This window comes from Lissotriton helveticus, chromosome 1_1, assembly GCF_964261635.1.
Source record: "Lissotriton helveticus chromosome 1_1, aLisHel1.1, whole genome shotgun sequence".
In the NCBI taxonomy this organism is placed as follows: domain Eukaryota; kingdom Metazoa; phylum Chordata; class Amphibia; order Caudata; family Salamandridae; genus Lissotriton; species Lissotriton helveticus.
Genome location: NC_136057.1, coordinates 1841274971 through 1841298302, shown reverse-complemented (window position 1 = coordinate 1841298302; position 23332 = coordinate 1841274971). Strand labels below are relative to the sequence as shown.

At 46.0% G+C, this 23332-nt stretch overlaps 1 protein-coding gene across 1 annotated transcript in view; it reads left to right on the top strand.

Annotated features, from left to right (window-relative positions):
• Positions 1 to 23332, top strand: part of CNN3 (calponin 3) — a 186540-nt gene that overhangs the window by 119940 nt on the left and 43268 nt on the right. The window contains exon 4 of the mRNA XM_078641278.1: positions 19829 to 19966. Coding sequence (XP_078497404.1) covers positions 19829 to 19966 — 138 coding nt within the window. The remainder of the gene's footprint in view (positions 1 to 19828; positions 19967 to 23332) is intronic.

The following is a 23332-nucleotide window of genomic DNA, read 5'->3' as shown; positions in this document are numbered from 1 at the left end:
CAAGATCCAGAAGGCCATGGAAATGGCAACGCCCACCGAGGCGGGGACATTAATATTTAGGTGTGTAGGAGAACCACTTTTCTGTTTTTTTCCAACTAAGCCACTGAAGAAAGGTTAACACCCTGAAACGTGTCTGGCTGAAAAAGAATTCAGATGCTGGTTTGCTGCCGAGTGCCTGCCTGAGCCGTGTCATAGTGAAAAAGGGAATATTTCACTACCTGTCTTGGCGTCTCCCATGGGGGTTACCTTTTGCGATGGAGATATATAGATATTGATATATATATATCCATCATTGAACGGGAAACCTAACCTAGCACAAATTCAACACAATGAGGATACACCATATATGTGGATAACATCAATTTGACAACAACATACTTCAGAGCATCAGAAAGTCCTGTAAATCTATACATATCAGCTGTGCTATTCCATAAAGTTGGGCATCGATGCGTTCACCAGATAATAAACAGTACACATACAGCTATGCACATGTCCCATAATTGTAGCAGGGAATGGAGAGTTCTGCATATTTGAATTGCAATTCAAAGTCTGTGTGCACAAAGAACATTCGGTTTGATAACCGGACAACATCCCACAGAACATATTAGGGAGCACACGGAGCGCACGTACAACGTAGATCAGATATTCCATGTAGCTGGTTATCAACAGGCTCACAATAGTAACAACCATTATAATGGTTACAACCTTGAACAGAACACATTGGCATGAAAAAACATTCGCTCAACACAGATCCGAAAAAGCGCTTTGACACCTCATCTGGGGTAGTAAGCACTATATAAAGGGAATTGCAATACAATACAGATCAGAGGAAGGCAATACACTTGCCAAATGCTATATATGACTTAAAATCAAACCACATGGCTGCAAACACAGTAACATTTATTTTCCATTTTGTATATAGACAGCAGCATCTTAATTGCGCTGGGAACGAAAACCACGGTAGCGACCTGGTTCTCTTTCAGTTTAACCACATTTGAGGGTAAAACACGCTGGGAAATGATCATTTTCTCTGAACTAGTGGTCGTGATGGGAATGTAAATAAAGGGTTTCTTTTCAGATTTTTAGAGGGTGAGGGTGCAAAAAGAATGAAAGGAGTTTAGAAAGTTGGTAAATTGTCATGGACTGGATTGAAGTGACAAAATAGTGATGTCAAGAAAACCATACCAATTCTACAAAATAATGTGTACATCTCATACCCTGAATGAGGAAGATCCACAGAATGAGGTGTTCCCTGAAAAATTTATGAAGTTTGTTTCAGACTAGGATCCCTTCCGAGATTTTTGTCACTACCCAAAGAGATGAAAAGGTCTAAATGACTACAATATGGAATACACTTTCGACCTGCTATACTAAGCTGTGCAGCACCAACACTGCAGCGATGTCATTGAACATCTTAATTTCTGACATGAGTGAAGCGGCCGAATGAAGTAACTCGCTGAATTGACAGTAAGAATTAATTAAGGTGATTTGCCTGGCATAGTTTGCTGGGGTGCAGGTGGGCCAAAGAGGCAATTTCGGATTTTGGAGGAAAAAAATTCAGTCTTCGAAGAAGAAAGAAAAAAAATCTATGTGCTTTTCACATACCCTGAAATCTGCCCATTATGTAGCTTTTAGCTAAGGCGAAGCGTGTTATGATATGCTGCATGCAGTTCAGTCAACCTTTGAGATCTCTTCTGCAGCAGAATTCCCGAATGTGATGGAGAACTTGTAACATCTGCAGTTCTATTAATCCAATTTCCCAGTGGCTTACTGGAGCCAAATCATTCTAACCTTCTTTCGTCTGTCATCTGCTGTCTGACAATTCCCAAGAGCTTATGTTGGCCGCGTAGGTTCGATATGGCTTCTCAGCATCGTGTGTGACGCCGTTTAGTATAGCATTTATTTATTTTATTTATTTATTTATTTATTTATTCAAAGTTTTATATAGCACGAACAAGATCTTTACAGATATCGGAGCGCTTCACAGAGGTAGGGGCAACAGGAGGGTGACTAAACAGACTAATGGGAACAATATAATAATCAGAAGCATATTAGGATAGCAGTCATGCACAGATAAGATACCAAAAAACAATCTGGTAGCCAGTAATATAGGACGGCGCAAAGTCATTGATCCAGCTACAATAGGGTTCAGGTAAACTTTGGCTGTAGGGATGGCTTATACCATTTTCTTAGAATTAAAGAGAACAAGGGGTGGGGGCATCAAGAGGGTGAGTAAACAAACTAGTGTGTACCATATAGTGGTCGGTAGTAGGAGAGTAGCATAAAAGGGTCGCAATCAAGTAAGGATATAATGCCAATATACAGTCAGGTAACTAATGATAAAAAGCGATGCAGAGTCTCTGATCCAACAACCTTAAAGTTCAGGTGAACTTGGCCATAAGGATGGTTTTCACCTCTTTCTTGAAGAATGCAGTGGAGGAGATAAGCCTGGTTTCAGGAGGGAGCGCATTCCAGATCCTGGGTGCCATTCCTGAGAAGGAGCGTTTGTATGTTTTTTCCTTCCGGAATCTACGAGGTTTCAGGAGTAGACTTTTTGCACTTCTGTTGGATCTCGAGCCTCCTGATATATACAACTTTCGAGCGAGGTAGTTGGGTGCCTTGTGGTGTATGGCCGAGTGTGTCATAACGGCAATTTTTAGCTGTATTCTGGCTTCAAAAGGCAGCCATTTCAGAGATTTTAAGTCTGGGGATATATGCGGGTGTTTTCTTGAGCCAGTAATGAGTCTCGCGGCAGCGTTCAGGGAGGCTCTTAGGGGTGCGGTCGTTGATAGCGGGAGTCCGCTGAGGGCCACAATTCCATAGTCTATGCGGGGGATGACTAGTGCTTGTACAGCAGTTTGGAAGTCCTTGGCCGGGAGGAAGGGTTTAAGTTTCCTCAATGTGTTGATTTGGAAGTTAGCTCCTTTTGTTGCTTTGCTAACGTGCTGCTGCCTGTTGAGCTTGGCGTCAAGAGTGATGCCTAAGGATTTCGCAGAATCCACGATGGTGGGTTGGACATTTAGTGCTGTAAGGTGATTAAGCCAGATTTGGGTGGTAGTAATTTTCGCAGGAGGTGCAATCAGTAGGAACTCAGTTTTCAGAGCATTTAGTTTGAGGTGATTAACGGCCAGCCAAGATTGAGTGTTTCTAAGTGTGGAGTTCAGAAGTTTGATATCTTCCGGGGATTGTAGCTTTAGGTAAAGTTGTGTGTCATCAGCATACATATGGAATTGTACGTTGGATGCTTGGAGCAAGGTGGCGAGGTGACGAGGTTGAACAGTGTGGGGGAAAGGGAAGATCCTTGTGGGACGCCTAGATCGACTGGCACAGGTGAAGACAGCACATTGTTGATCTTGAACCTAGATCGACTGGCACAGGTGAAGACAGCACATTGTTGATCTTGAACCTCTGAGACCGGTTATGTAGGAATGACGTAAACCATTTGAGAACAGTTCCAGATAGACCCATTCTAGTGTTTAGCAACTCCAGTAGGTTCTCGTGTTTGACCGTGTCAAATGCTGAGGAGAGATCAAGAAGGATGAGGAGGCAGGAATCATTGCGATCAAGGATTTGGAGGGCGTCATCAATTATGTGCGTCATAGCCGTTTCCGTGCTATGTTTCGCTCGGAAGCCTGATTGATGAGGGTTGAGGAGATCGAACTGGTCAATGTGTTTTGTTAGCTGGAGTTGTACACATTTTTCCAGCAGTTTGGCCAGGGTGGGGATATTGGTGATAGGGCGGTAATTGTTCAGGTCAGACGGATCAGCTGTAGGTTTCTTGAGTATAGGCGTGACTTGCCCCACCTTGAGGGAGTCTGGGATGAGACCTTGTTGGAGGGAGCTGTTGATGATTTTGGTTCAAAGTGGGAGGAGCAAGGGGATGAAGTCTTTTACAGCATTGGCAGGTAGGGGGGTCTATGAGGTGATTAGAGGGCTTCAAGGTGCCGAGCACTTTGTGTAGTGCTTCTTCAGAGTAGGTGTCAAAAGACAACCATGATGCGTTATTCTTAGGTTGAGTGTTAGGCATTCTGGTGTGCCTGGGGTATCGGCTTACGTCATTGATGAGGTCACTTCTTATGTTGTCGGTCTTTAACTTAAAGAAAGTAGAAAAGTTTTCGCAGTGTGGGGTATCGCTTGTTGTGCTGTTTGATTGTATGGGTTGTGTCTTGGTTTGAGTTTTGATTAGTTCGAACAGTTTTTTTGGCCTGTTTTTTGCTTGGTCCAGCTGGAGGCTAAAGAAGTCAGACTTCGCGCGCTTTATTTTCCGAAAGTAGGCATTTCTCGTTTTTAAGCGTTTTAAGATGCAGTGAAGAGGGGTCAGATCTCCAGGTGCGCTCTGCCAGACGCATAGCACGCCTATCATCATTGAGCCTGCCGTCATACCAGGGGTTTGAGTTCTTGGTGGAGACTCTTCAGTTGCAATGGGGCGGCTTCGTTGACTATTGAGTTCATAGAGCCAAGGTAATGATCGGTCAGTGATTGAACATCCGAGGCGTCCGAAGGGGGAAGGAGGAGATTGCAGATGTGGGGAGGCAGGGAGTTGGGGTTAAGATTCTTCATGTCCCTTTTCCAGGTCTTGGATTTGGTAGGTTGAGCCGGGTTAAGTTTAACTTTTTCGTTGATAAAGAAGGTGATAATGTGGTGGTCTGACCAGACACAGGGTTGGATCGCCTCCAGTTGGGTAGAGTCCTCTTTGGCGATGATGAGATCGAGTATCGAGCCTTTGTCGTGTGTTGGTCTGTTGCATATTTGGGTGAGGTCAAGCACATTAAGGAAAGTTTTGAGACTATTCACCACTGCGTCTTTCTGATCGTTCCAGTGGAGATTAAAGTCACCCAGGTAGACTTGAGTAATCTGCCGACCGGCATTGGAAGTGATCGTGTCCATGAGTTGTTGGGTGAAGGTGAGGTTGTCCCCAGGTCGGTGATAAATGAGATGTAAGGCACAGACTTGTTTGCCCTCGCTGGCGATCTCGAGGCAGAGGAGTTCACAGGAAGTAAGGGAGGAGGAGGTGGCTTTGGTAACAGAGAGGTTGCTCCTAAAAATGCAAGCAATTCCCCCGCCCGTCTTGCCAGGCCTGTCAAGTCTAATGATGTGATAATTGGGGGGGACTAGTATGTCCATTATCGGTGTAGAAGCTTCAGTTAGCCACGTTTCAGTCAGAATGGCTAGGTCCAGATCCATTGTTGTCACAAGATCCGCAATGTCGGAGGAGTGTCTCTGGGCCGATCTGCAATTGAGTAGGATGCATTTGAGTCTAGGTGTGAGAAGGGTGGTCGAGCCTTCTAGAGAGAGGGGGATTTTTCTGAGGTTGTTAGGGACTGAGCCTCTGTTGCTTAGTGTTGGGGGCCTAAGGGGATTTGTGAGAATTGTGGGTATGGGGAGGTGTGTGATGGTTGTGTATTTTACGGGACCTGGGCCAAAAGAGCGAAGGAGGGAGCATAAGTCGCGGTCCGACAGGGAGTTGAGGGCGCGATGGGGGCGGTGGGTGTTATTGCGAGCGGGGATAGTGGGCCAGCGCGGGGAGAGTTGGATGCGCGGGTATGCGGGGGGGGTGGGGCGTTTTTTGGGTAGTGGAATAGTGGGGGGTTGACTGGGGTGTGAATGGAAAAGTTCTTTGATGGTGTGGAGATCTTCTTTGACTTGTAGGAGATCTTCTTTGACTTGTTGGAGGGTGGATAAAATCATGTCCAGAGATGTATTGGGGGTGATGTTGGTGATGAGAGTCGTGGTTGAGTAGTGAGCTGTGAAGCGAGCTGGGTACCGAAGGGGGGGATATGCTAGCGTTAGTGGAGGGTTCTGCGATAATATTGGGTGGGATGGCATTCGATGTGTGAGAATTTGTGAGAGAATTTGTGGGCGAGTGTGGGTGAGGTAGGGGGGAGGGTGGGAGGCATAGGTAGAGACGTCGGTGGGAGGTGGCGCCGGTGAGTTGAGGAGTGAGTGAAGGCTGGAGACAATGGGAGTGGCAGGAAGATAGTGGGAGCTGAGAATGGGAGGGGAGAGAGGGGGGGGTGTTAAGGTAAGGGAAGTGGTATGTTCTGTGGGTCTAGTTGGGAGGGTGGGGAAAGGGGAGTGAGAGTTGGGGGGGAGCTAGAGTGGGAGAACGATCTACCGCAGAGGGGGTGGAAGGGGGGAGATAAGCTCCGGATGGTGGAGTGTTCAGCGGGTCTCGTGGGAGGTGTAAGGTGGGGGGAAGGGAGGGTGGGGGTATGGAGGATGTATGAGGGAGAGTGTTCTCTGCCAATAGATGCAGGGTGAGGAGATGTTAGGTTGGGTGTGTGACTGACTATAGCGCTGGGGGGATGGGAGAGGTGGGTGTCAATCAGCTGTGAGATGATGGGGATAGGGGATTGGAGTTGGAGGGTGTTTTGTAACTTGATGTGGAGGTCCGCCGTTTGGCGATGTGTTCTAAGAATGTAGGGAACAGGTTGTCGAGTCGGTCGAGGTTCCTATCAGTGGCTTAGAATAGTATGGGCCCGTTGTTGTAGATGGTGGCTTTGCCTGGGAAAACTTGGGATGGCGTGATAGACAGCGTTAGGCCATGAGTGGATTTGCTGGAGGTGGAGCTAGTGAGAGTGGAGAGGAGCGCCTTCCTCCACTGTGCTCTACGCAGTGTATAGAAGATGATATCGGTGCTTGTGGCTCCATTGGTCAGTGAGAAGTAGGTGTCCACAAACGGGGTTTCAGGGTGAGCCTTCAGGAAGTTGTGTTTGTAGCGTTTGGCGTTTTTTTTGGAGAGCTCGGGTGGGTAGTTTATTTTGTATGTGTGTTCGCCCATGCGTTCCATAGTGGAAGAAGCGTAGGTAGAGGAGGGGGGGTGAACGTGGGTGGGTGTGTGAAATTACAGGGCTGTAAACCCACGTGGACTTACGAATGGGCAGTTGGTAGGGATGACTAGTCTAAGGTGGTCACCCCAATGAAGGACTAGTCAAAGATGGCCGCCAGAATAGCATAAAAGGAGACCAGAGTAGTAGTCCTTTCTCTGTTGTTGGTGTGACTTGGAGAGATAGTTTCCCTTTCTGCTTAGGGGCAGGTCGCGTTAGTCCATCTTCTGTGTTGTTAGGTGGGGAGGAGAGAGCTTAGCTTCCCTGCTGCTTGGAGGCGAGGAGAGAGTCTTATCACTGTTTTGTTGACCTGTGACCACGTTGGTATGTAGTCTCATGGTCATCTGGTGGGCAGTGGGGCGATTTATGGCTCCGGTATATGGCCCCAGCCATCTTAGGAATGGAGAGTGAAAGGAGTGAAAAGCCCGCCATGTCGCGAGGATAGTTTGCAGGCAGATAACTTTATAGGATTCAGGGCAGGGAATGTAAAACCAGCATGTTCAGGATAAAAATTAATTAAAAGACTGCGTACAAGTACCTTCAGGCCATCACAGTTGTTAGGCTGCACTGCGGCTGTTCAGATCTGATGCAAAAAGTATGTTTGTGCAGTTGAGGGTTGAGTACAAATAAGCACTCCATTAGTGGATACTAGCCGATGTTCGAGCTATCAGTATTCAATTAGTTAGTTCATCGCATTTCCTGGGCATTTTCAGGGGGGGGGGGGCAGGGCTATTAGGCGCCTTCTCACCGAGTGCGAGGCTTCGTGTGGGTCCGCCGACCCACCGTCCAGGTCTCCCACCAGCACCGCCGCTGAGCAGGCGCCCCGCTGCCCCACACATCTACAGCTCCCGCTGTGCAGTCGGCTGGAGGGGAGAGAGGTCAGATGCACCCCCGCCACGAGCCGCGCGGACCGGAGCCAGATGCTCCAGTGCAGGGACCAGACCTCCGGCGCCTCGGCAGCGCCCACCGTCCTCCTCACCTTCTCTCCGCACTGCTGCGTCCCCCGTGAGCCACAGACCGCACAGCAGTGAGCCGCAGCCCCGGCCACAGCGCATCGACCACAGCGCCTCCTCAATGCCCGTCAGTGATTGCAGCCTCGGCAGGCAGTCCCGGTGGTCTTCAGGCCGTCGCAAGGGGGAGCCGAAGGGGATCCAGTGACCGGTCCGCTGATCGCTAGTGACCGGCGATCCCAGCGGACAGCCACGGCAGACAACCACCGCAGCGTCGGGGCCCCAGACCGCAGCGCCTCTCTGGCTTCTGCCGCCACCCAGTCACCAACCGCCACAAGCCTCCTCGGCGGCCCCAGTGGCTCAGCCGCGATGTCTCGTCTTCTGCCGATGCTCCGGTGACAGTCGCAGGGGTCCCAGCCGCCGGCGCCACAGGTAAGGTGTCTAGCATCGATGTTGCTGTGCACTCCAGTTACTTTTGAGGCCAATCCAGTTACTCGATTTAATACTCCAGTTACTCGTAGTTGTTTTCGTGCAAGGAGATGGGTGCTTTTGGGGATAAATCCAAAAGAGGGATCCCGAGCACTGGGAGCTCCGGACGGCCATCTTGCCGTATATTCTTTTGGGTTGTGGTCTGCATAGATCAAATAATTTGAGCAAAGTAGGGCTTCTTACCAACTTCTTGCCCAGTTAAGGAGTAAAGTGATCTCTCCGCTTGCTGAAGGGTGCTAGTTTGATGAACATCCTGGGTGCAACTGTGTTCTGATGTGATGACCTTCAATTGGTAGTGTTTTCAAAAACGCCAGATTGCTTGTTTTTAATGCATGAAAATGTGGTAATAGGCATATTTTACTTTTACTCTCTTGACTGGTTTTACTGTTATGAATGTATTGTCTTTATTTTGAAGAGAGGTACAGAAAATATACTCCTCTTACAGATGGGGGGGGGGGCAGTACCAGTGCCTCATGAGAGATAGTCCGCGTGGTCCTTGTGCAGCGTGTGGTTTGTGCTCCCAATGAGTGACGGAATAATGACGGCAGTTTTAATCCACAATCATCTGTGTAACGTCGTCGGCCGATGAAGCACCGAATAGAAATGGTAAAAGGGGAGAGTTAATCAGTGCTTGGAGAGTACTAACAGCCGTGACACATTAAAACTGGAACTACAGCTGCAGGCAGTGGTGGCTGGTGACATTTGAAAGTGGTAAGGCGTAAAAGTTCTGGTGAGTGACTTGTGGTGAGAGAGTGTAGCGAGCAAGTCCGACATCCAGATGGGAGAACGCCAGGGAACATTTAGGAAATAGAGTGAGCAAATGGTGCATTTTTAAGCACATTTGAGAAAGTAAGAAGGTTAATTAAACAGTTGTAAAAGAGTAGTTAAATAAAATAGTTGCATGAGGTTAGGCTAATACATTTCGGGCTACTCTGATTAGAGGATCCTTGCACTAAAAGGTTTTTAGTCTCCGAAAAGCACTGGGCACTCAGCCGTAAGTGGACGCATTAGTAGTGTAACGGACTGTGAAGGGGTGGTGCAACTGGGTGAGTTGAAAAACCCTTGTAACCACTCTGAAGTTAGTCAGCAAGGCCGACAAACCGGGGAGAGGGGTTTGCCTAACTGCTAAGGTGCTCGACCTCGGACCTGGGGATCTGGGTTCGAGTCTCGGTAACGACGCCAAAAACCTCCTGTGATTCTGGGCAAATCACTTAATATCCCCGTGCCTAAAAATGAAAGTGTGTCCTCATGTAATGTAACTGCTATGTAAAGCGCTCTGATACCTGATTCGGTTCGGGTCTAGTTCGCGCTATATAAAACTCTGCAAAAAAAAAAAAACTGAAAATAGTACAAATAACCTATGCGCACACGTGATAGTAAATTCAGTCGTGTAAGAGTTAATACACGAGAGAGAAACAAAGCAACAGAGTAATCAGGGATCTCCTGTACAGTAATTATCATGTATGTTTCTTTAATATTCTTTCGAAGAACAGCCAGCCGACACGTGTTTCATCGCTTCTGAGAATCCTCAGGGCTCAATGTAAGGCTGTGTCGGATAATAAGGTCGCTCCGCCGGTGATACTTCCGACCTGGCAGGGCCCGAAACCTGTTCAGTGGTTCTCTTAGAGGCATGCAAATGGCACCCAAAGAAAGACGTCGGGGCTCGAAGGTCAATAGTAGACAAGATGTGGGAAGGAAGACCAGTACGTCACTTCCTTGTTCCCAATGTGCAGTCGATCAGGCTGTAAGCCTCACTAGGGACATGGCGACCCGGGAGAACGCGGATCTACTGGATTCTTTCCGCAACTTGCAAATAGTGACCGTGGAGTTATCCGTTCTGCACGGCATCTGAGTCTGCTACTCCTGGCCTTACAGCCTGATCGACTGAACATTTGCTTCCTGCCACCTTGGTACTGAGGCAATGGGTCACCCTACTTCAGACAATGGCTGTATTGGACATAAGCAATTGTTTTTCCTGATCACATGCGAACATAGTTCTAAAAAAATAGTGCACTTGAGTGTCGGGGCTGGTGTGCTAAGCACTGCTATAGTTATTTTTTCCCCTATGAAAGCATATGCCTGCTACTATAGGACTGCATCATTTTTACTTTTGCTTTTAATCTTTGAACTTCTATTGTATGTTCTTTCAGATACAATGCATTGTGCTTTTGCCCAGGTCAGACCTTTTGGCTTTTCCTATGCGTCTTTATATCGACAAAGACAGAATTTGCAGTCTCAAGTTGCTTCTCTTTCAGGTTAAGTGCATCATTGAACAGCAGTATTAAATGATGGCAGCAGACCTGAAGGATGCGTATTTCCACATTCTAGTGCACCCAATATCTAAGCAATAACTTAACTTCTAGAGCGCTATGGGTCAGATTATGATTGCCACACACAATGATTGGTTCACAAAAGATCTTTGAGTAGTGGCACCACAGTGGCTCAGACCGATGCACATACCTATCCACACTATGAAACCTTGGTGAGGAGGGGGTTTCTATCAGTGTATCCAGGCAACACCCGACGTAATGCAACTATTGGAACTGATGTTTCATGATCAATCAGACCTGGTGCAGAATGTATCAAAGCGTCCTTTGACTGTCCTAGAGTCAAACGTATAACATTTCCATTGAAAGAGGAAATACTCTACTTTAGTAGAGCGCACACCCACAAGAAGATGCCAGCAAAGACATACAGGGTTCTGTAAGGATCAAAGACATGTATACAAGTGACTGAGGTAAGATGGAGACAGTGTGCCCTGCTAGAGTGTGTAGCTGATACCAGTGAATTTAGCTTGGTAACTTGGAAGTGGCTCTGACACAATCCACTTTGCTGGTTTCCTCACTTAAAGACACAGCACTGTCGGTGGAAGTGAAAAAATATCCTATTCTACCTTCAGGACAGGAGGGCTCCCTCATTTGATAGGTAGAATTAATGTTCAAAATGAGAACTGAATGCAGGCTATCTAACATGAAAGATGGAAGAACTAGCCTTTTATTTTTTATAAATTGCACATATATATGCAGCAAAACGTTTGGGTGGATCACACCACCTTTATTGTTGGGTTGGTTGGTATATTTATGAAGACTTTCATGCAATAGCTGCACTGACTGGCCTTAAAAAGGAACATTGATAGGCAGATCATGTCCCTGGAGGAGAATGACTTTGCAGACACAGTTTAACCAAACAACTGTGCTGGGTGACATTTAAAAAAACTGATCCTTGATGCAATGTACAGATGGTTGTGGACTTCAAACAGTGGACGGATTGCCCAAATGGGACTTGTCATCCAGGTGCTTACGGAAACATCCATACGACTAATGTGCTTTTGATGAAGGGTAACGGATTTTATTTTTTTTATTCTCACAATGAGTATAGTGCAGATGTATGCAAAATCTATTGCTAACAATTCATTAAAATATAGACTGTTTGGGATGGCTCCACCAAGAGGATTCTTACTGTCACACCATATGCTATTGGTTGTTTTATGTATCATTTGTCGTTGACCCTACACGGCACTCCACTGCCGTTTGGCTAGATTCACACTACAGAAGTACCATATACATAGACTTCTCCTCCTAGCAAGTACTTGCTTTGCTGACTATTTTACATCTCAAAAGTACACTCCACCATACATTCATTCTTTATCTCATAGTCACGTTTTATACAGGAAGCAATTGATTTAGTTGTAGCACTGCTGCAAGATTTCAAAAAAATGTTTTAGTCCACTCTAAAAGAAAGTCCAAACTATTGGCTATGCCAATGTTTTTCAATTGGCGCTTGATAAGGTACATAAGACCCCCCTCAATCGTAAAGGTGGGAAATCTGACTCTATACGTGTTACCTCTTCTCCCCCGCTTCATCACCAACACACTTTTGGCACAACTGCTGCACTTTAGCTCCTTCCCCTGCTCTCCTTGATGACTGTAACCCCTTGTACATTCCTCTCTTCTGTCATCCTAGCAGAAGTGGTACTTGTTTCCTGCAGCTCGTTACTCTTTGTTCCCACAGTGATTTCACCTTCTTCCAGCTCCTTGCCTTCAATGTCTTGCTGCCACTTTCTTTCACAAACCCCCCCTCCCCGAACTACAACACCATGGAACACCAACCAACTCGCATCTATTAAGCACCACAGCCACTCTACCACCTCAACTACCTTGCACAGTTACCATAACCAGCAACAGCACAGTATCACACAAACTCCACTTAACCATGCTTCGCTTTCCTGCCTCTTCCTCCTTTCCTTCTTCTCTCTTTAAGACTCCTCCCACTTCATCCCTCTTAATCCCCGTCAGATTCTTCTTCCACACCCAAAATTCATTCTACCTCCTCTCCTTACACCCTCTCCCTTTTTTTTCCTCCTTTGCCATATTTTTTGCATATCCTTTACACTTTAATCTTCCTCGCCAATTGCTCATCACTCTCCCACTCTTCCTTTCCCCAAAATCTAACAGTTGCTCACTTCCTTCTCCCTCGATTCTTCTTCCTTTTACCACCTCCTATTCGCCATGCATCATTGTCCTTTTCAATCGCACCCTGCCCTATTCGCACCTCTCCATCCTCCTCCCGCTATTCTCAAACTTCCCCATTTTCACCTCTCCATGCCCTTTCCTCCTTTACCTTGTTCCATCTCTCTCATTCGCTCCCTCAAGTACCCAATTCTCCACACCAAGGTTCCCATGCTTCTTCCTCTATCCTCTACACAATCCTTATTCTCCTCCTTTCTCTCCCCTCTCTCTAGTGTTTATTTTCCTCGCCATAACCTACCACAAATCGCCTTTGTGGCTTCCTAAATTTTGTAGACTAAAAGTGTAATGAAAATATTCAAACCCAACATGAGAAGCTATGTTTCCAGGTCCAGCATCACTTGCATGGGCACTTTCTCCTTACATTCATTCCAGTTTGGACAGTATTGTGTAGCAAGCATTTCATGAATAAACACACTTGAATCAACAGGTCACGGCACTTGTTCATATTTCTGAAAGGAGAACCAGGCTTATGACTAAATCTGCACTGTTAAGCTAGACCTAATGTAGAAAATAGTCAACAAAATATGACTGGGGGCAACATACTGTAGGTCTGTTTCCCCCATGAAGCTAAAATGTTTTGAAACCTATTTCAATGGGGCTCACAACGGCTTCTGAAAATGCCAATATTTTTACATTAGCAACATACCAAATATTCTAATTCACTTTTACCTGTAAAGTTAAGAGCACTTCATTATAGTGAATGTACATTTTGGAGAATGTTTGTAAAAGAGAAACTCCTCGTTTCACTGTATGGGTTGTTTGGATGTACTTGTTTGTGATTCTTTTGCAGTTGTGCTAATTTGTGGTGATTTTTGAGGTGGTAAATGAAGGAAATGTACCCGTTCTGCAGAGTCAACCCAGATTTATCGTCTTTTACTGTACCCTTTATTCTGCTAGCTGTAGAACTCCGTGCACTTTACCCCTGCTAACCAGCAGTAAAGTGCCTGTACCTCTCCTTTTAACATGGTGAAATTGGCATACCCCTGGTTGGCAAATTTAACTTACCTGGAAGCTACTAGTATATGGTGCAAATGGTAAATGTCAATAGTGGACTACAGTATTCATTGTGCCATCCACAACAATGATAGTGGCAGCATGACTCTGCAGGCCCACTATTTGTTAACTGACTGTTGCAGTTTTATACTGCATATTCGACTAGTCAAAATAACCCCTTTTTTACAGGTCAAAATCTTCCTTTTAAATATTTTAGTCTTCAGTAAGTGGTTCTTATTGCCAATAAAGCAGGGTGTATGGTATATTGCCCATAAGACAGTGTGCTTTAGTATTTCAATGTAGGACATTTATGAATTTACTGTTAAACGTCCTTACAGTGACAAAGCCCCAAACATTATTTTCACTCTGGCTGTTCCAGAAGAAAACGTTGGGTTTCGTAACATTCAATAATGCTAATTTTGGTTAGGCAACAGCTAGTGTCATTTTGTTGAATAACTGGAAATTCAAACATTTGTTTTGGGATTTTTTGTGTGCATTTTGGCCTTTAATGTTTTGGGACTGCATAAATACTTTACACATGGAGTCTAAACTAATCTTGTCTGCTCTGTGCCTTTGATACCAGGGGTTGGAGCTCAGTTTTTCATTTATTCATAAATCGTTATTTGGTTATTAAAATTATCATAAGAGTACAAAGTGAAAAATCAGTATCTGGTTCATAGTTAATAAATAGCAGACTATATTACTCATAATACTATAGACGCAAGATCAGTAAGTCGGTTCTCGATATCCTGGACACCGAAACTGCTCGCAAGATGGATAAAACAGTAACAACTTAATTGGTGGGAAGCGTCTGAAGATAAATCAAAGCTGGCCTAACTTGGTTAAAATTCAATGATTTCAGCAGGGATATTAAAAATCCCTCCCTCCGCCAGCAAAAGTAAGAGCAAAACCCTATAAAATGCAGCGTGTCCTGCGGAGGTTTATATTCTCAGTTGCAGGGTCCCCTTTCCTCAGGCCGTGTCCACCCACATGGAGATGCTAAGAGATGATGCTGTTGGTTGAACCTAAACCTGGACAATAAAAACCTATCATGCTATGAGTAAACTGTAACAAGATATGCTCTATCCTCTGAACGTTCAACAGTATAAAACCCCAAACGGATGTTTTCTGAGCTCTAAACACTCTCTCCAGACGAGAGCCTTCTAAAAACAACCTTTTAACACACCCCAGCTCATGCATGGAGAGTGGCACTCCAAATATTGGGCCTACCTATGAGAGTAAAAGCTTCCTTAACTTGGGTTATCCACGTTATTCTGTGTGCCCGGTCAAGAGTCAAACAGTCTGCAAGGATCAATCAGTGTCTCTTCAGTTCAGCTCTACTCCAGATCTCAGGCCAGCACAGAAGCAGGCTTAGGGATATCCGGCCTGACACTTGTGCAAGCCCAAGCTCAACCTCCATGGAAAAAGCTGGAGTAGAGTGTGGAGCCTGTGCAATCATGCATAGAAAGCTATTCTCAGCCATTTTAATCTGATCCACATTGGCATACTCCCATACATTGCTGCCATATTGAAGCTGTGAAATACATTTGGCATGATTAATTTTGTAAATGTCCCTGGGCACACTAGAGCCCAACCTGTGTGAAACTAAACACTAGCCCATGGTTTTGACAAACTCTGATCTTTTTGCCTCAACCAATGGTTTAAAACACCCAGGTAAGGATATACCATGACTTTACCCAGGGTAGAATTAGCAACCTTAAAGGTCTGGCTACTTGTTGATTTAGGACCCACAACCATCATGATTGACTTCGAGAAATCGACCATCAAATCTAGGTTCCCCATTAAAGACACATACCTGGCCAAGAGTAAATTCAACAGTTGTGCGGTTCAGGCCATAAGGACTGAGTCACCTGCACATAAAAAAAGGTAGGGGATCTATCACCAACCTTGGGGCAATCTGCCGAAACAGATAATAATGCTGACTCTAGCCAATTCACATGCATAGTAAACAAAAAAAAGGAGCAAGTATGCATCCTTGACGAACGCCAAAGCTTGTCAGGATTGAGCGAGTACAGGCGGCGCTCTGAGAGAAACTTGCCAAGAGGAGATGATGGACGGAACCCGGAAAATTTTCGGAGACTCATGCCCAGTCACAGATCTGGGTTGAATCCATCATCGCTCTTTAGCTCACTCCCCCACCCCAGTTCAGACCCAGCTATATGCAAATCAATCTTGACTCTTGCCTCACCGGAACAGTCCAGCCCAAACTACCAAGCCAGGTTAGCTTGAATCCAGTGGCAAAGTGAGCCAGGGACCCTCGTCTGGGCATACCTTGCCAACTTAGAGCAGACAAAGCAAACACAAGGAGATGATGGACGGTGTGCTGAAACTTTTCAGACACTCACCCCCCCCCCCCCCCCCCCCGTCACAGATCTGGGTTGAATCCATCATCGTTCTTTAGCTCACTTCACCACCTCAGATCAGACTCAGCTATATGCAAATCAATCTTGACCCTGTGCCTTGTGTGAATAGTCCCGCCCGAACTGCCAAGCCAGGAATTCCCTGGGTCGGAAAAAGCATCCTGGGACCGGTTCTGTGGTAAACCAGTCCATCAATTTTTTTTTTTTTTTTGGGAGTGGTTAAAAGAGCCACAATGCTAGAATCAACCCCATCTCTCTGAGCAAAGCCCAGAGTTTCACTCTGTTTTCCCTGTCGAATGCAGACGTCTGGTCCATAAATGCTAGATGTAAGTATTCATACCCAGCCACTGTATATTTATTAATGATTAAATGAAGGTTCATGCATTGGTCTGAGGTGGACCATCCCGCCCTAAAACCATATTGAACATCGCTCAGAATGTGTTCTGACAAATCGTCCAGCCTATTTAAAATCACCCTCCCCAAAACCTTGACTGTTGTGTCCAATAGCGATATTGGTCGATAAACTTGTGTGTTGTCTTGGTCCCCCCCTTTTAAAAAAAATTGGAACAGTCACAGCAGTAGAGTAGGAGGGCAACATCCTCTCCCGGGCAGCTGCATTCAGGATCTGGGTTAAGAGTGGAGCCCAGACCTCTATATTAGCTTTAAACCGATTTGGCAGAATACTTTTAGACCCGGAGGCCTTATTACTTGTCAGGGTAAGAATGCAATGTCTAACTTCATCAAAGGTAAAGACCACAGGGTTACCGGCTGCAATTAATCCAGGAGGAATGTTATCTCCCCCTGGCTATAAACCCCTTCAAAATGACCAACCCACTACTGTTCTGAAATGTGATGGCATAAGAGCGGGTCAGAGCCCTCAGCAAAGCCTGTTGACCACTTTTCAGAAGAGCACATTATTCCCCCTCCCCCCCACAAGCTTGGCAAAGCAGCACCCTGGCTAGTTCCTGCAGATTATGTTTTCAAGTCATTTGAGCCTGTTTATACCCCCCCTGCAGTCTTTAACTAATTGCCCATCCCTCGGTGACTACTTCAGGGCCACCTTCAGGTGACTTAGTGTCTCAAACAGTCCCTATCAAACCAGTTAGGGTTTTCCAAAACTTGACAGCTAGAAATTGTAGCAGTTATTAGTTTAAGAGCCTGAGGCTATGCCTTTAAAAGCTACCAAGATCTCCCTACACCCTGCATCACTGCCAATACCAATTTTGATCTGTGGAGAACAAATTGCAAAGAGGGAAGCTTGGAGGCACTGAGGGTCCAACTGGGACCATTTCGGCCTTCTCCCCTGGTCAACAACTGAGAACCTTGTTAGAGCCCCCCTTTGCCGTGGTTGAGGGACCTTAGCAACATCCACAGATGGAGATAAAGGATTGTGGTCACTAAAAGGGCTAAAAATTATGTTAAAATGAGAGATCAACCAGTATAATGTGGCCGAAACAAATCTAAAATCAAATGACCTACAACCCCTCCGCTTAAAGATCAGACAGATTACAAGATTCAAAGAGTTCGCTAGTTTATCCATAGTAAAGACCATGGTCCAGGTGAGAAACACCACGGGGCTCAAAACAACCACACTTGCTATTGTAAAAGTGAATTAACACCAATGATAAACAGCCTGATAGTGATAACAGTACCCACTGCATAGTGTGCATCTGCCAGTGGAGGTCAGAGCTATAACAACTCAATTCCACTGTAGCAAACATGATTAATCCATCTTTGCCCTGCCCACCATTGAGGGTACAGTGGGTTCAAAGTAAGTACTATATCCCTCAAGAGAATTTTATTTTTGATTCCCAGATTTCTTGGAGAAAAATTATATGGGAAGATTTAATTAATTGCACCCACCTGGGATTAATAAACTTAGAGGAGAGACCCTCGATATTTAATGACAACAAGGTGAATCCCTTTAAAGATTGAGAAGGGGCTGCCACGGGGGGGTGGGGGCACAAAGTTGGGGGAGTCACATGAATCCAGTCACTCACAGGACTCCAAACTACTCGAGGGTAGACATCTGTTGGAGGTGGGTAGAGGAGGGGCGATCTTAACACACACACACTAACACACACTAACACACACTAACACACACTAACACACACTAACACACACTAACACACACTAACACACACTAACACACACTAACACACACTAACACACACTAACACACACTAACACACACTAACACACACTAACACACACTAACACACACTAACACACACTAACACACACTAACACACACTCACTCACTCACTCACTCACTCACTCACACACACACTAACTCACACACTCACACACTCACTCACACACACTATCACTCACTCTATCACTCACTCTATCACTCACTCTATCACTCACTCTATCACTCACTCTATCACTCACTCTATCACTCACTCTATCACTCACTCTATCACTCACTCTATCACTCACTCTATCACACACACTATCACACACACTATCACACACACTATCACACACACTATCACACACACTATCACACACACTATCACACACACTATCACACACACTATCACACACACTATCACACACACTATCACACACACTATCACACACACTATCACACACACTATCACACACACACACACTAACACTATCACACACACACACACACTAACACTATCACACACACACACACACACTAACACTATCACACACACACTATCACACACACACACACACACTAACACTATCACACACACTATCACACACACACACACACACACTAACACTATCACACACACACTATCACACACACACACACACACACACACTAACACTATCACACACACACACTAACACTATCACACACACACTAACACTATCACACACACACTAACACTATCACACACACACTAACACTATCACACACACACTAACACACACTAACACTATCACACACACACACACACACACACACACACTATCACACACACACACACACACACTAACACACACTAACACTATCACACACACACACACACTATCACACACACACACACACACACACACACACACACACACACACACACACACTAACACTATCACACCCCCCCCCTCCCCGGGCTGATAACCGAGGTGGTCGAGATGATAGAATTATCCTTACCATGCATATTTGTTTATTTAGTGACTGAGACTTCACCCTGATGAGGTTTGTGATTGTTCATTGAGGTGGGTGGTTGCCCACTCCAAATAACACATCTAATTTCTTATGGAAAGGTTTTCTTCAAGAATAGCAGTCTCTTCTGTCTTCGAGCTCCAAGGTTTAAGTGAAGGGGAGTTCAACTTGCATTTTAATATAGTGTTCTCTATTCTGCATTCTGGTAATTTAAATCGCAACTTTATGAAACCAAAAAGGATGATGCTTTACCTCTTTCAGATGGTTTTTGTTTGGATCTGTGTTTGCTACATAGGTTCAGCTTATTCTGCAATCAATCTTTACTAAAGTGAACTCCTCCCAGCCAGCTTGTTTTGTGGGCATCTATGAAGGCGTTGGTGCTGGTTGTATTGGAGGCTCGTTTACAATCTGTTAAGTTTGTTGAATCTTCTTGAATAGCACTTATAAATTGTTAGTTTTTCACCTTGAAAGATCTGATGTACATTGTGTGTTTTATTTTGTATTTCTTTAGCTGGAGAACGTTGGAAATTTCATTCGGGCAATCCAAGAGTACGGAATGAAGCCTCATGATATCTTTGAAGCTAATGATCTCTTTGAGAACGGCAACATGACCCAAGTGCAGACCTCTCTAGTGTCCCTGGCAAGTTTGGTATGTACTTAATAATAATTGTACCTTTTTTTGCCTTTCTCCTGCGTTTGCATAGTGTATACATTGAGGTAGGATTTACAAATGTAACCATATATTTGGCATAACCAGGCCTAGTTTACATCAAGTGATTCAGAGTTTAAATTCTTTAATGGAAAGGTAATATATTCAAGGTAGCTGGGCGTTTTGAAGAAGTGATGAATATCTGTCATGGGGTGTTTCATACACAGGCATGGTGTCTTCTTATGAGATATTCAGTTCTTGGTCACCTATGTATTCTCCCTCCTGCAAGGGAAGCCTCCTATGGGATTTTGGGGGACACTTCCACATTTTAGTGTCCAAATACAAAGAGTGTACATTTGCAGTAGCTTTTTGGGTACTGACTTTTCCGATCTTTTCTACTTTAAGTCCTGAAGCGGATTGATGCCTCTGTATTCTTTCTTGTTAGGTGGAAGCTACTAAGGCTGCTGAGCTCAGTCTAGATATTGTTTGAAAAACAGCCGAAAAGCATCTACTCAAAAAGCAGCCCTGAGAACCTCCTGGACTGACTATTTTGCTCTTTTTCCCCATGTCCAAAAGGTTTGTCCCTTGTGCAGTCTTTCCAAAGCCTCTCCTAGTAACCATGGACGTGGAAGCTGTGATTCTCTATGCAATTTAAAATGGTCTTTGGGAATACATTTATTTTAACCCCTTGGTTCTGGGGGTTAATCCCCCGCTGTGCTGGGGGGGTGCGCACAGCGCCCCAGTGCTGATGACGAGCTCAGCTCTTAATCAGCCACGGTGCTCGTGACGGCCAAACCGGTTTCCTTAGAATGCTCAGCACAGCGGCTGAATTATCCCAGCGTGTGAGCGTTCTAACGGCCATGACGAGCTCGTCATCCGCACACTAGCACCGTGGCTGATGACGAGCTGAGCTCGTCATCAGCATGGGAGGGGTTAAGTCAAGCATTTGGTTGTTGAACTCCATAGGGAATCCTAGCTTCTGCTGGAGCCAGTTACATTTTCATGGGTTGCAGCCTCTGTTAGGGAAGGGGGGGTGGCGGGTAGGGCTGGGCCAGGGCTGCTTTGCTCTTGAGGACTTGAAATGGGTGGTGAGTAGTTGTGGATAAGGTTTCATTACCTGTTTTCTCACTGAAAGGTTTTCAAAGTAGTGGCTGGGCCTTCTTTCTTTACTCAATGGACTTAAGCTAGCTTTTATTGTCTTGACCTACTTGGGTCTCATCAGTTAGTATATCTTGAGTCCTATGGCACAGTGAGCACGGGACCTACATCAGACGTCGCACCTAGGACACAAACTGCAACAACACCTAAGTTATGGATGGATGGAATGCTTGAATTAATCTCAGCCGCTGGCAAGGTTATGCCAAGACGTGTGTCCTGTGCGTGCCATACCTCTGGCAACAAGTCACACCTGACAGATGAGACACAATCAGGACCAAACTAGTCTTGGATTGCATGCCTTCCTGTTCAGAAAAGGTCTAGCTTGGTAGTTCAAACAGGGCTGTTCCTGTTACAGCACGGTCGAGTGATTTGCATATGACTGGGTTTGAACTGAGGTGGCATGGTGGGCAAAAGAACGATGGAGTGCTAACACTAGCCATTTCTAGTGGTTAGACTTATTGCAAGCATTCCTCCTCTATCATGTTTTGTGTGTTTGACCATGCGAAGTTATTTAACAATACATTGTAGCCCTACAAATGTGTTACAAATGTATGCTGCATAATGTTTAATTTTGCAGCGGGAATCTTTCTGGATTCACTATGCTGTGCATTATTCCGCGGTCTTGTGGTTGGGTCATGATTCGTAGTCTTTTCTTTTTTTTTTTTTTTTTTTTTTTTTTTTTTCGTAGCCCAGGTGGGCGTCGGCGTCTCACCTCCTTGGGTGCATTTCCGGTGACGTCGGCATGCTTCCTGCGGAAGCTCCCACTCTTGGGCGCCATCTTAGATTCTTTTTTTCCGCGGTCGGGTCTGGATCGTTCCCGTTTGGGCTCCAGACATTTTTGGAGAAAGAAGAAAGATAAAGACAGAAATTACAAAGAAAAGGCATCTGAATACTCCAGGAGACTTCATCGACGAGGAGTCAGCAAAGGAGAAGGAGAATCCATCGAGATCTTCGACGAACGTCGACGAACACGCGACCAGGGAGGCCCTGAGCGCTCGATGATGGACAACACGCTGTTCAAGTTCTGCCGTAACTGCCACCACAAGTACGCGCAGAAGGACCAGCACCCGGTATGCAACCTTTGTCTACCGGTAAATCACGAAAGCGAGGACTGCAACGCCTGCTCCGCCTTCACCCCGAAGACCCTTCGTGTGAGTGAGAGACAGAGGGTAGCGCACGTCACCCTGCAGGGGAAGGCCCCGACTCCGTCCCTCTACGATCTGGGGATGTCTTCCGAAGAAGAGGACAACGCTGCCGCCGAAGACGACAGCTACACGGTCGTAGAGACCGATTACACAAAGACTTCTGATAAGGTAGGAGACTCTCCGGCCCCTAAGAACCCGAGAGAACCCGAGTCTCGAAAAAACGAGGGCAAGGCCCCGAAAGCGCCGACGCCAAAACACCTGGCGTCCGCGAGTACCCACAGGCCCAGCGGATCCTCTGAGAAGGAGTCCCCGGCGCCGATAGCTGCTGAGCAGCAGAAGTCGTCGAAAATCGTCCCCGAAAAGGATCGATCGACGCCGAGGGAGAAGGACCCTAAACTACCGACGCCGACCAGAGACCCAAAACCCGGATCGACGTCGACAACTTCGGCACCGAAAAGCACGGCGCCGAGCCAACCGCCGAAAAGAGCAGCCAAACCATCCGACGCGGAACACGCGGTCGAGATGGAGAAAAACAGAAGGCGCCTTGAGGCCGAAATGGAAAACATCTTGCAGCGGAAGAAAGATTTCGACGCAAAGATGAAAACTTTCACGATCCCACACAAGACCAAACCACCAGTGGTGGAGGTGGTCGAGGAAGAAGACTAGGTCGCCGAGGAACAAGACCCGGACGTCGAGGTGGTCGACGACCAGGAAGAGAAAGAGAATCCCTACGATAGTTACAACTATGGGGATGAAGAGGACAGCAGGACGGACGCAGAGTCGGCCCCCTCTGACTTACAGGAGGTGGATTACCTAGATGTCGACACCGACAGCCCGGAGGAGGCGGTCGACACATATCCCTCGAGGCCCTCGCCGCCAGACGACATCGGGGCCTACAACTCGGTGATAAGGTCTGCCGCAGCGGCATTCAAACTCAAGCTCGACGAAGAGAAGCAGAAAGCAGACTTCCTTCTAGAGACATTGCTCCCCACACAAACAAGGAGCCAATACCTGCCAACGCTCGACAGCGTCTTGGTTCAAGGGAAGGAAGCATTCAGGGAGC